General features: G+C 40.5%; 1 protein-coding gene across 1 annotated transcript in view; it reads right to left on the minus strand.

The window, feature by feature from the left end:
• The window catches only part of hmg20b (high mobility group 20B), a 29048-nt gene extending 21072 nt beyond the window's left edge, over nt 1–7976 (minus strand). Inside the window, exons 1-2 of the mRNA XM_080212722.1 lie at nt 7851–7976; nt 4265–4316 (exon numbers count right to left, since the gene is read on the minus strand). Coding sequence (XP_080068848.1) covers nt 4265–4305 — 41 coding nt within the window. The 5' untranslated portion in view covers nt 4306–4316; nt 7851–7976. The remainder of the gene's footprint in view (nt 1–4264; nt 4317–7850) is intronic.
• Nucleotides 7977–13998: the final 6022 nt, after the last annotated feature.

A 13998-nucleotide genomic window follows, 5' to 3' on the forward strand; every position in this document is an offset into this window, starting at 1 on the left:
TATCCAGGAGGGCAATTTTTTCCACACGGAGGGTGGCGAGTGTCTGGAACAAGCAGCCAAAGATAGTTGTAGAGGCGGGTACGATTTTGTCTTGTAAAAATAGCATTTAGATCGTTACATGGGTAAGATGGGTAAAGAGGGATATGGGCCAAATGCAGACAATTGGGATTAGCTTAGATGTTTAAAAAAGGGTAGCATGGACACGTTGGGCCAAAGGACCTGTTTCCATGCTATAAACCTCTGTGACACTGTGTATGCAAAGTTTAGTCCTTCCCAATTGACCATCCTTAGAAAAGTACTCCCCATTCCACCAAATACTCAGGAGTAAACATTTGTCAAAAATATTTTAAAAATTACAAATTTGAGTAATGAATCAACTAAATAATATCCTCTTTTAAAGCAACTTCAATAAAACTTTCATCAAAACTCCTTCCTTGACGCATTTCTGAAGCATTTAATATTAATCCCATATGCAAATACGCAAGTTGGAGATTTTGTAGGGAGAAAATGCATTCTTTTAATGCAAAGTGATAGGATGCTACAATGTTCAGTGCTTGCATTCTAGAAATCTGCTAGAAACACAAGGCATAAAGTGACTGAAAACTATTTAGAAATCACTTGAAGTGAACTTGGTTGTAAAATCAAAACATGAAAAATTCCCACTAACATTAGAAGGGAAACATTTATTTTAGATGATGGTGCCAAGGTCAGTCCAAAACCCAATATTCTATTCTGCCTTTGTGTTTCAAGTGTAAATAGGGCTATTCTTAAACTCCAGTTTTCAATGCAAATTCTAACCAAATCTGAAATTATCTGCAATCTTCATGTGCAATTTGCAAATTAATTTTGTTTCCAGATCTTTCGTATCAAACCATTTATATTCCTCAGCATCAGAAGGATTCTTTCACCAATGATAAGAAAAGTAATGATAATCTTCATAGTACTATACTTACAGCAACTCTATATTAATTCTTAGCAGTGACATCATCTACAGTCAATCAGTTTCCCCTAGTATGTTGAAGGCACCCAGCTCTATTTTTTAAATCAAGCTGACTCATTTGTCATGCTACTTGTCTGACGTCCAGAATTGGAGGAGCAGAAATTTCTTCAAAATAAATACTGGAAAGACCAAAATTACCATCTTAGATCCCTGCCACATACTCTGCTGCTCTCCCTGGCTACTGTCCAAATCTCAAAGTAATTGTTCACAACTATAGCATCCTATTTGACTCGGCATTACATTTACTGCTGAAATCCTCACCCATGTCTATGTGATTCAACTATTCCAGTGTTCTTCTTAGAAGCCTCTCATTTTCCATCCTCCGGAAACCTGGGCACACCAAAACTCTGGTGCCCAAACGCCAAAGTCCCAATTGCTCATTAACCTACACTGGCTGTCTCAATTTTGACATTTTCACATTCATTTTCAAATCCCTCTGCTGTTCTCCTTTTCTGTAACTTTTTTCAATTCTGGTGATTTCAGAAGACTGAAGGGAGTGTGACCTCTTGCTCATCCTCAATTTTCCTCGATCCAACATCAGCAGCCAAGCCATCAGCTGCCTATGCCTTTGTGCCTGGAATTCCTTCCCTAAACCCCCTCTGCCTGTCTGACCTCCTTCAAAATCTACCTCTGATCAGCTTTTTGTTAGCAATCCCAACACGTAGTTAGATTTTGAATTTTGCTCAACAACGCTCCTGTGAAACATCTTGGGATGTTTACTACATTACATACACCATATAAATCCATGTTGTCGTTGCTCAGTCCATCAATGCAACAGACACCAGTCCCAAACCATTACCTTTGTTGAGCAAAGCAGAGCCATTAGCCATATCACTTATGTTTCAGTTTGCATAGAAATAAATATAAAAGCAATCACAAAGCCTCTTTCACAAGCATCTGAATACTAATCCTATTGTCAATAGGGAAAAATCCCATAATTTCCCAGTCTACTCAAAACAAGTTCATCTGCAACTGTAATAAACTCCAGTGGCACAAATTACATAAAATGCACTCCACCTGTTACTGGAAGCTAGAACAGATTCAAGTAACAACCAGTTGAGATCAGATGTACAACCTCCCTGGCTGAGGCACTTAGTTAGATGGCAACAGAATTATTGGATTTCTAAACTATTTATAACTTGGAATTAAATACTAGAGTCATTTTCACTGATCGTTTGCTACTTCAGCGCTCTATTTAATCCGAAATTTATTGCCGAAACCATCACTGTCTCCCGATTTGACTCTTTCCTTTGCTCTCCGGATAGCCTCCTGTTTTCTGTAAATTTCAGCTAAAGTTCAGTTGCCCACTATAAGTTCTGCTTTCCCATCACCCTATACTTGACTTCCCAAGCCCACCACCTCAAAATATAAAACTCTCATCTCTGCGTTCAAATCCCTTCAAGGCATTGCCTTTCCCTACTTCTTACCTCCTTCAGCCATACACTAACCCCACTCTGAACTTGCTATTCTTCTAACTCTGGCCTTTGATGCAACCCTAATTCACCATTGGGACACCTGCCTCGAGTCAACTGAGTGGAACTGTTCTACTAAATTTTTCTACTCTTTCCACTCTTCCTTTCACATCCTCCTTAAAACCAACATTTTCAATAAATCCTTTCCCAATATCACCACCTTTGACTCAGTAGCCATTTTGTAATTCTGTATTTGGAAGTTTTTAGGATAATTGTCCATATCAATAGCAATATAAATGCAAAACAAGTGGTTGACAAACATAACATAGGTTTAAAAATTGTTACAAAGTATTTTTAAAAATATATTTACATCATTTTTTATTTAAACAATTCAAAGAATAAAATTTGCATTTTATATAGTGCCTTTAACATAATAAAGCACCCTCAGTCTGATCAAACAATATCTGACAACAAGACACAAGAGATAGTACAGCAGATTATAAAATCTTGATCAAAGAGTGAAATTCGAAAGGAACATTTTAAAAGGAGGAAAGAGAGACAGATTTAGAAAGAAAGCCACAGATTTTGGGTTTTGTCACATGAAGGCACAGCCACTATGAAGAAGGTTAAAATCAGGAATGCTCAAGAGTCAGAACAAGCCAAGCACAGGGATCTGTGGAAGTGGAAAAGCGGAAGGAGATCAGAGATGGGCAGGAGCGAGGTCCTGGAAGGATTTGAAAACAAACATGAGAATTTTAATATCGATGTATTGTTTAACTAAATGTAGATTAGGGGACAAGTGGGGCTTGACGTGAATTAGGACATAGGTAACAGAATTTTGAATAATTTTAATTTTATGGAAAGTATTAGGGAAGTCAGCCAGCAGCACATTATAATAGTCAATTCTAAGGTAACAAAAGCATAATTGAGCATTTTGACAACAAATGAGCTGAAGCAAGGGTTGAGCATCAGGCAACATTACAATGGCGGAAAAGTGCAAATTTCAGTGATGCTGTGGAGGACTTTCATCTTGGGGTCTAATAGTTTGGTTCAGTCTCAGACATTTATCAGGGAGAGGGGTGAAATCAGTCACAAGGAAAGAGAGTTGGGGATTGAAAACTATGGCTTCTGCCTTCTCATTGTTTAGTTGGAGAAAATTTCTGCTCATCTAGTACAGATGTTGGAAAACAAGTCTGACAAGTTTAGAGACAGTGGTGGGCTTAAGAGAAAAGAAGGTGAGGTAGAGCTGGAGATTGAAACTGAGTGTTTTCAAATGATGCTATGGAGGGTTAGCACATATATGACAAAGAAGAGGGGACCAGGGATAGATCCTTGCGGAATCCTGGAAGGAAAGGGCAGGAATGGGAAGAGAAGCATTTGCTGTGATCCTGGGGCTGCAACCAGATAGATAAAATGCAATCAGAGCTATTAGCCAATGCCATCCAGCCAACAATGATGGAGAGACAATGCAGTAGAATTTCATGGACAACCATGTTAAAGACTGCAAACAGCGAAAGATGGACAGGAAGGAAAGTTAACCTTTGTCATCATCAACTAGATGTCATGTGACTTTGGTACAAATTATTTTAGTATTATGGCAAGGTAGAAACCTGTTGGGAAGCACTGGGACTCCTGAGAAGGATAGGCATGAATTTGGAAGGTTGCCCTCAATGAATTGGGAGGAAAATAAGGTGGGGTAATTTGCAAAGACAGAAATCAAAAATTGTCTTTTTTTTGAGGAGTGGTAATGATGACAGATCCGAAGGAGTACCTGAGGAGAGAAAATGGTTAATAATATCAGTTGACTTAGGAGCAGGAAAAAGTTGCATGGTTACGTGAATAATCTACTTACCCAGTCATAACTACAGATTCTTTATTATTTTGTGACATCATAATTAGAGAATCTATGAAAATTTAATAAATTTAAGTATTAAAAACAAGCCTTCGAACCAGTGTTCTAACAATCAATAAAAAATAATTAGGCATTGACATTTCCCCATTTCAATTCTATTCCATATTCATACAAATGTAAATTGTTATCATGACATTTGCGTTAATTATCTGAAGTGCACATTAAAACTGGAGCTGGTGATCAATAAAACTTATCACATACAAGGTTTCTGAAGATTCGGAGACCAGCAGCAAAGAGCAAATTGGAATAGCTATATAGAAGACTGGATCAGCTCTATATAACACGGCAGCAAGCATAGATGATAAAAATAGTACTGGGTAAAAAGGAAAGGTAACTCAAACCAAAGTTAAATCGGAGTAGTGGGAAGTGCGGAATAATAACTTTGTAAAATGAACACTGTATAAATATCACCATTAACTTAATTATTTTGACCTTGTGCTATTTACTTTCAGAAGTTAAATAATAAGAAATTTAATCTAGGAAACTGGGGGAAGAAAAAGAGCAAGATGGTTGGCAATTGGACACTCCAAAGATGTGTGGGTTAGATTGATTGGCTATGATAAATTGCCCCTTAGTGTCAGGGAGATTACATAGGGCTACAGGTATATGGCCTGGGTAAGATTGCTGTTCATACAGGCTTGCTGGGTCTAATGGCTTCCTTCTGCACTGTAGGGATTCTATTATTCTAGGTAGAGTTTAAAAGTTAAAACTAAATTAAGTCCTTATTTTAATTTAGGATACTATTAGAGCTAAAGTTGCCCCTGACATTCAAGTACCTTATTTACTAGTGTAATAAATGGCTTTTAGGCATCACTATGTGCAAGCTAAATGTTCAGATGATCAATCAGGCCAAATGAAATAACTCCCTGGACCAGAGTTAGAAGCCTGCCGACTGTTATCTGGTCAATTTTTGTGGTTAGAATCATTGATCTAAAAATCACAAGCAGACTAAAAAGAATACGCAGCAGTACTTGGAAGTTCCACTCAAATTAAACTAAACTGTGCTATCAATAACATGATCTGAAATAATAAATATTAAAACTTACCGAGATAACACAAACATTGAACGGGCAGAAATTAAACACTAGGTTTCACCAAATTGCACAATAATGGCAGTATTTAATAGTTACAATGAGGGGCTCATCCTCAAATTGGAGTGAGGACTGGGACTCCAGAAGGCCTCCTTTAATGAAGTCCTGCCACACAAATGTCAGTGAGGTTCTTAACTGGACAACAGCAGGCCTTCCCCAGGATCCTTGATCCTGGGGTAGAAGTTCTATTTGCCAAGAGCTATTAGCAAATGAGGAGCCAAGGAATATAAAACAAATGGCAGTGCTACCAGGGATGTAATAAAATGCTGCCAGTGAGACCATCACCCAAGACTAGTTTTGTCGTGGGATCTTTAGATCATAGGCAAGTGATGGTGGGAGGGGTGTCACAGAGTGATGACTGCAGGGGGTCATGGGGGAGGGGTGGGAAGGCAGCACCTGTTTCCTGCTGTCACATTACTTGATGAGGCACTGAGTGTCTTTGAACAAACAGGTTTGTTTGTCATGCTCCGTGCATGATGAGCCACACATCTGTCACTGGGCTAATCCCAGTGGTGGCAGGCTGAGGCACTTAACTGGATATTAATTGCCCACTTAAAGACCTTAACTGGCACCAGGGCACAGAGGCCTTAAAACGAGTGTTCCCACCATAAACTTAAATGAGGAGACAGCGTCCCCACCTGTCATCTTCCCACCTATTAGATGCCATTCAGCCGCCAAACTCACCAAGCACATTGCATTCCAGCTGAATGTTCTTAAGTCACTTCAAATCGATTAAAATAATAAATGTCCTATTAAATCTTTTAATGTAAAATCACTTTAAAATAATTTCCAAGACACAAACAATTTCAAATAAAATCAAAATTCAGAATCATCACAAAATTATGTAACAAAGAAATTTGTTTGGCTACAAAGTCTGTGCCTGTTCTTTGAAAGAGCCATCTTTTAGTCTTACCTTTTCTCCCACGTATTTATTGAATTACCTTTTGGAAGTTACCAATGAATCAGATATTTTTGTCGGCAAAAAAAAAATCAAGGTTGCAAAAACTCCCTAGCCTCAATTGATGATTTAGTGCAATAAGTGTCTTTCTACAATAGTGGCCCTCTCCGCAACACAACTGGCAAATACTGCTCTCACCTATGCCTGTTACCTTTAGAACTGACTACTGCATTACTCTCCTGGTCAGCCTCCCATTTTTTATCCTCCATAAACTTCATTTAAAACTCTGTTGCCCATATCCCAAACTGTATCTAAACCATTGCCCTCATGCTCCTCAATGGCTCAACCTGGCCACACCTCAATTTAAAAATTCTATCCACCTTTTCAAATACTTTCACAGCTTTATACCTTCCCCTATCTCCCTACCTTTCTCCAGCCTTATAACTCTCCACGAGGCCTCCACATTTCTCTTCCAATTCTGGCCATTTCAGTATTACAATTTAAACAAAAAAAAAATCACTCCAACAACCATCACCTGCCAATGCCCTAAACTCTGGAATTTGCTTCCTAAACCGCTCTGTCTCTGCTTCACTTTTCCTTCTTTGAGACACTTAACTGTTTGAACAAGCTTAATGCTCCCTGCCCTAATAGCGCCTTACATGGCTCAGTGTAATGACAAACATTATTCAATCATCGGCAAAATATTGCAGATGCTGGAATCTGATACAAAACCAAAAAAATGCTGGACAAACTCTGCACCTGTGGTGAGAGAATAGAACCTGCATTTTGAGTCTGGATGATCCTTGGTTAGAGCTGGGATGAAGGCAGGCACAGCAGTTAGTTAGCACTGCTGCTTCACAGCACCAGGGACCCAGGTTCCATTCCCAGCTTGGATCACTGTCTGTGTGGAGTCTGCACATTCCTCCCACCCACCCACTGTGCCAGTGTGGGTTTCCTCCTCATGGTCCAGTTTCTTCCCACGCAGTCTGAAAGATGTGCTGGTTAGGCACACTGGGCCATGCTAAATTCACCCTCAGTGTACCCAAACGGGCACCGGAATGTAGCAACTAGGGGATTTTCATAACATCATTGCAGTGTTAATGTAAGCCTGCTGGTGACACTAATGAATAGACTTGAAAACACCACAGAAGTGTAGTTGTAGTTAAAACACTACAGAGATGTAATAAATTTAAAAATGTGAAAAATGTAAGTTGTTGTTGTATTCTGCCATTGAACTCTAATTGTTCCTCAGGCGCTGCTCACGCTGCTCCGCTGTGCGCATGCGCACTCGAATAGCCCTGCCACTCACCGGCTTAGCCGTTAATTGTTTTTCCTCGGCACCGATTCCTAAGCTGCAGCTCAGACCCGCAATTTTTAACCCTTAATTTTTCTTTTAAATTTCGGAAACGAAAAATCCGAAATAAATCGGACATCTCCCCAATTTGCCCATCTTCTCCTCCCACAACATTAATAATCACTCGCACCTCGACAGTTAAAAGGCCAAAGACTTGTGAGAGATAAATATTATTTAAAATACCTTATCTTTTCCTTCCAACTGATCAATTTGTTCGCCCGTTAAGCGGAAATTGAGGATTTGTATTTTTTCTCTCTCTCGCTCCTTTCTTCCAATACCTATACCCAGCCCTCACCCCCCCTCGACAGCTTCTCTTGTGTAAGGAGGCCAGCTCTCAGCCAACCCCGCTACCGGAAGTCACCGCCCACCTCCCGCTCATTGGATGCGGCCGCGTCGCATATTCAAATCAGTAAACTATCCTCACGTTGATTGGTTCTTCTGTGCGTCAATTACATAACGTCACAATGCCACAGTCAGCAGGTTAGGATGTATCGCCAGCCAATGGGAAGATTTCATGTAAATAACCCCCGGGCAGCGATTGCTCCGCCCATTGCCTGCTGTAACTTTTGTATTTGGGCTTGTGAGGAAACAAATGCAATCTTTATCGGAAGTAATTTCATCATGCCAGCCATTCCCTGTAAAGTTCACAATATAGAAAAAAAATTAAAAGCAATAAGTGCTGGTAATGCAATTAGATTCATCACCTTTTGAAAGAGAAAATGCAGGGGTCCAGATTTTAGAATGAGGTCCCTTTACATGAAAATAGAAAAAGCAGGAAAATCTCAGCAGGTCTGGACAACATTTGTGGAGAGGGAATAGAGCCTTCCAGCATTTTCTGCTTTTGTTTCAGATTCCAGCATCCGCAGTATTTTGACTTTGGCTCTTTCCTGTGGTCCACACACTAAGAAGTTTCATAACACCAGGTTAAAGACCAACAGGCTTATTTGATAGCAAAAGCCACTAGCTTTCGAAGCGCTGCTTCTTCATCATTGGCACAGCGGCACAGTGTTTAGCATTACTGCCACGTTGCGCCAAGGACCTGGGTTCAATTCCCAGCTTGGGTCACTGTCAGTGCGAAGTCTGCACATTCTCCCTGTGCTTGTGTGGGTTTCTTCCGGGTGCTCCAGTTTCCTCCCATAGTGCGAAAGACGTGCTGGTTAGGTGCATCTGCCATGCTATATTCTTCCTCAGTGTACCCGAACAGGCATCAGGGCATTGCAACTAGGGGATTTTGACAGTAACTTAATTGCAGTATTAATGTAAGCCTACTTGTGACATTAATAAATAAACTCTAAACTTTACAATATCCTATAGCAACAACCAAAATGTTAATGTTTGCTTATGGACTGCTCTTGCTTAACAATTTCTATTGTCCCTTAAATGTCAATGTGTTTAAATGAATGCATTTCAATTCAATATCTACAAAATCCCAAGATGGAAACAGCACAGAAGGAAGCTGTTCAACTATGTTCAAGAATATGCCTAAGAGCATTGTGGGTGTACCTACACCACATGGACTACAGTGCTTTAAGATGGCAATTCATCACCACCTTCTTAAAGGCAATTAGGGATGGCAATGAACGCTGGCCTAGCCCATAAAGCTGACGAATGTATAAAAAAACTCTGTCCAACTCTTCATGATTAGCTTTCTTCTTTTCAAGAACAGTCAACCTCCTTAATCTATCCTCAGCCTAACCCTTCTCATCCCTGGAACCATTCTTGTGAACCCCTTCTGCATTCCCTCCAATGCACTCACATCCTTCTAATAATATGGTACCCAGAACTGTAAACAGTTGAGGTCTAACCACCGTCTTCTATATGTAAAGTGTAACCTCCTTGCTCTTGTACTCAATGTCCTTACCTATAAAGGCCAGGATACTCTATGCTTTATTAACCATGCTTTCCGCCTGCCCTGTTACCTACAATGATCTATGCACATATACAACCATGCCTCTCTGTCCCTTAAGAATTGTACATCTCACTTTATATTGTCATCCACATTCTTCCTACCTCACACTTCTCTGCATTGAAAATCATCTGCTACTATTACAAAGTGGGTGGATAGATTAAGGAATAATTTTAAAGTATATATAGATGAAAGTGATGAAATTCTTGTACACTTATGGCTTGAGTGGCTCCAGGCTGAACTTGTCGTCTTTTGATGTTGAAGTTGTTTAAAGATGCAGAAGAACAACTTATTTGTTTTTCTTGAGATAGTAACTGCTGGCTGGCTTCTTTAGAACATATCGCTGTCCACATGGATAGTGAAAAACAGCAGACAGGGTTCAGCTTGGAAAAGTAGGTAGACTGGGAGACAGATCTACACAACAATCTTCTATGCTATTTGTTGCAGTTTGACTTGTTTCTCTCTGATGTGTGCATTAAATAAGATTGGGTTTTTTTATTCATTCGAGGGACATGGGCATTGCTGACTTGGCCAGCATTTATTGCCCATCCCTAGTTGCCCTTGGAGTGCAGTTGAGAGTCAACCACGTTGCTGTGGCTCTGGAGTCACATGTAGTGCAGACCAGGTAATGTCAGCAGATTTCCTTCCCTAAAGGACATTAGTGAACCAGATGAGTTTTTCCATCAATCGACAATGGTTTCATGTTCATCAATAGACTCTTAATTCCAGATTTTTTTATTCATTTCAAAGTCCACCATCTGCCACAGTGGGGTTTGAACCCGGGTCCTCAGTACATTAGTTGAGTTTCTGGATTAATAGTCTAGTGATAATACCACTGGGCCATCACCCACACTCCCCCCCCCCCCCGACCTGATCTGAAGTCAATCAGGGACTACTTGACCAATACTTCCATTATGTACATGAACGATTAAAGGTTAGAAGCCATTGCTACACTGTGGGAAATGCATGGTGGCTATTCACATCTCTTTTGATGAGCTTGTTTCTGTCCAGTTCTTTTTGTTAAGTTTTGAGTTCGGAGGTTATGGCCAGAATTCTCCCGCGACTGGGATTCTCCAGTACGGCTGCATTGAAAGAAGTTTGGCTGAACCCCAACTTCTCCATCCTCGCTGGCAGCAGTGGTGAGGCAAATAAGATTGGAGAATCTTGGCCAGTAAGTCTGGGAGCCCATGGATGTTGAGTTTTGTTTAAATCCATAAAGAGTAGAGCTGTGAAATCCATAGATTGCTTTATCTCAGCATGTCCATTTAAGACAGAGCATCCCACCCAGGGTCAGTTAATTAAGATCATAGGATAAAATTATAAAATCCCTGCAGTACAGAAGGAGGCCATTCAACCCATCAAGCCTACACCATCAACTATTCCACCCAGGTCCTATTCCCAGAGCCCAACATATTTACCCTGCTAATCTTCTGAAACTAGGGTCAATTTAGCCTGGCTAATCAACCTAACCCACACATCTTTGGAGTGTGGGAGAAAGCTGGATCACCTGGAGGAAACCCACGCAGACACAGAGAGAACGTGCAAACTCCACACAAACAGTCACTCCAGCTGGGAATCGAACTCAGGGTCTCTGGTGCTGTGAGGCAGTAGTGCTAACCTAGTGCCGCCTAGTGAAAATGAAATACTTTACAGCAAACCCCATGGTGAGGCTGGCGGGGAATTTGCCCGTCATGGCAATACCTCATACGATATATCACTCCAAGTCTGACTGTACTGGAGGTTTTTTGTGAATTTAGAGAGGATGAAGATATTTCCTCAATATCTGTGCTCAACAGTTTATGTACTGATTTCAACAAAACTAATCTGGCAGATTTTCTTGAGTTTAAAACAAAAAGGGGTCAGTTTTTACTGTGTTAAAATCCCATCCAGGTAAAGACATAAAAGTATCTAAGAAGGTAAATCTGTGCCCGACCTTAATAACACACACACAGACAAGCATGCAGCACTGCAAGATATAGCAGTAGGTAGTTGCATTCTTAGTCAAATTAAAAAAATCAATGGTAAAAAATCAAAAGAAGAGATTTCACTGTATGAGTCCTCTTCTGGTATCTGGGCATGTGGCAGATTTTTTTCCACATTGATCCTGAAATTCCAGGAGCTGAAGCCCACTTAAAACTGCAACTGCTGAAGACAATTCATTTTTAAAATGCCAACTTTCTTTTCTGGAAGTTGAGCATTTTTGCAGCTGATATTCCTTTCAGCAGAAATTCACAATGCCTATGCTGGGTTCTTTAGAGATATAACAAAGATAGCACTTTAATCTGGGAGAGAAGGAAAGGAGTTCATTATTGCTTCACATCATTGTGGCAATAGTCAATGTGATTCAATGTCCCGTGTTCATTCAAGAGACAAAAATGTAGCTTCCCGCCCCTCTCCACAACCCGGAAATGTCCCATCTGAATCTTCAGTTACAATCAATCTCACACAATCTCATCACAATGAATAGTCTTTAGTTCCACATCTACGCCATTAGTAAAGGCAATGATAGCTGGCCAATACACCTGTCATCCTTTGGTCTAAGACAGACATTATTTAAGCTCAGGAGAATTGACCATTAAGTTTAGTGATTATCCTGCTAATGTTGCAATGATGTCAGTTGTTTCACGGGTAGCACAATTATTTGTTGGGACCACTTTATAGTTGTTTCTCCAATGTATATTTGCAAAGGTGTTTACTTTGTAAGAGTGAGTCTTTGGAAAAAGTAGTATGAAAAGTCAAACACCATTGGTTTCCATGAATTTCTACAGGTTGTTCTCATCTCCGTGTTTAAGGCCTAACACCATTCCATGCTTCAAGTGAACGCTCTTCTCTGTATTGAAAAGCGATAAAAATGATCTGCGAAGTACAATTAGTCTGGAATGTTTGACAAGTTCAGTAGTACTGATCATTGAAAATGAAGCCTTTAGCTATGATGATGTTATGAATGATTTTGTAAAGAAAGAGCAGAAGAAAACTATCTAAATTGCCATGAATTACAAATAACTGACAATGCAAGAAAATCTTAAAATATGTCCCTCTTCCTTACTCCCTTGTTTAAATTCTGTTTTTCAAATGGGACTATCATTTGCTGGTCATATGTGGACATTCATAATTGGTGAAAGCCATCCCCCATCGCTTTCAATACTGGCCTTCAGAAAGTTTCTGTTGGACAAAAAATGGAATCCTGTCAGGCAGTTGCCAACAAGGCCACTGATATTGTTCTTGGACACGCTGGACTCCGCTTGATAGGAATATTTGCTCTTGGGCTTTTCCTGGCTCATTCTGTCCTCCACTGTGCTGTGCCGCGATCATATCATCAAATAATTTCTGCATCTTGTTGCTCATCGGCCAGTTCCATGTTCACCCGCCTCAAGACACAAAATGCAATACTGGCCATCTCTATCATCGTGCTGACAACAGGTAGGCTAGGATTTCAGTTGATCAATTACGGGCTTGTTTTCATGATGTAAAAAAGCACTAAAGCATTAAAAAGTGATTTACCATTTGTGCTTCTTGTATTTTTGAGACATTGTGGATTTGAATTTGAATTCATCAATTAAAGACTCATTTTCATCAATTACAAAGCACTGAAGCAGTGATTTGTGTACAACCACTTTTTTGCGTTCCTGGGCTTGCATTATGGATTTGAATTCATCAATTACAGGCTTGTTTTCATAAGTTAAAAAGCACTGAAGCGGCGAGTTGTGTTCTGTTCTGTATGTTCCTGGCTTGCATTGTGTGAGCTGAAGATGGGCGTGGTCAGGAGGCCAATGGCGCCATTTGAGGGTGGAGCTTGGTGTCATTTGATGCAGGGCTTGACTTCATTGATGGGTGGGGCTTGATGCAGTGGTGTAGCTAGGGGAAGTGCAGGGGGAGTGACCGCGCCCACTGAGCACATTCTTCAGATGTAGCGCCTTTTCAAAAATAAATGTTTTCTTAAGGAAAGAAAATAAATTACTGAGAAAAGAACAGTTGTTTTGCGTGCGCTGTGATGATGTCAGCGCATGACGGGGCCTGGGCAGAGCAGGTGGGGATTGGTGCAATAGTAATGAGAGAGTGGTTTTTTTCAGTTCGTGGTGCCTTTTTTATGTGATCACTCCCCCTAACCTTTGAACCTGGCTACGCCACTGGCTTGATGGTTGGAATGCCATGTCACGGGAGGTGTGTGGGGTGGATCCCATAGAGGCAGTGTGTGGGGCCCCCAAAAGTGTATGATTGCAAATGCCCTTGATAATGCTTTAAATTTGACCCCTCAGACCATCTTTAGCTCCTATCCACAGACTGTTGTGAAGGATATGACTGTGTTCCTTGACTCTCTCCCCTACTTGTCATGTCTTCATCTCACCATCCCACCTCATCTTCCCCCCCAGCTCTCCTGTTTCCATCTAAACTTCCCCTCTCATCATCCGCTTCTCCCCACCTTAG

This window comes from Carcharhinus amblyrhynchos, chromosome 26 (assembly GCF_965287045.1).
Source record: "Carcharhinus amblyrhynchos chromosome 26, sCarAmb.v2.hapA, whole genome shotgun sequence".
In the NCBI taxonomy this organism is placed as follows: Eukaryota; Metazoa; Chordata; class Chondrichthyes; order Carcharhiniformes; family Carcharhinidae; genus Carcharhinus; species Carcharhinus amblyrhynchos.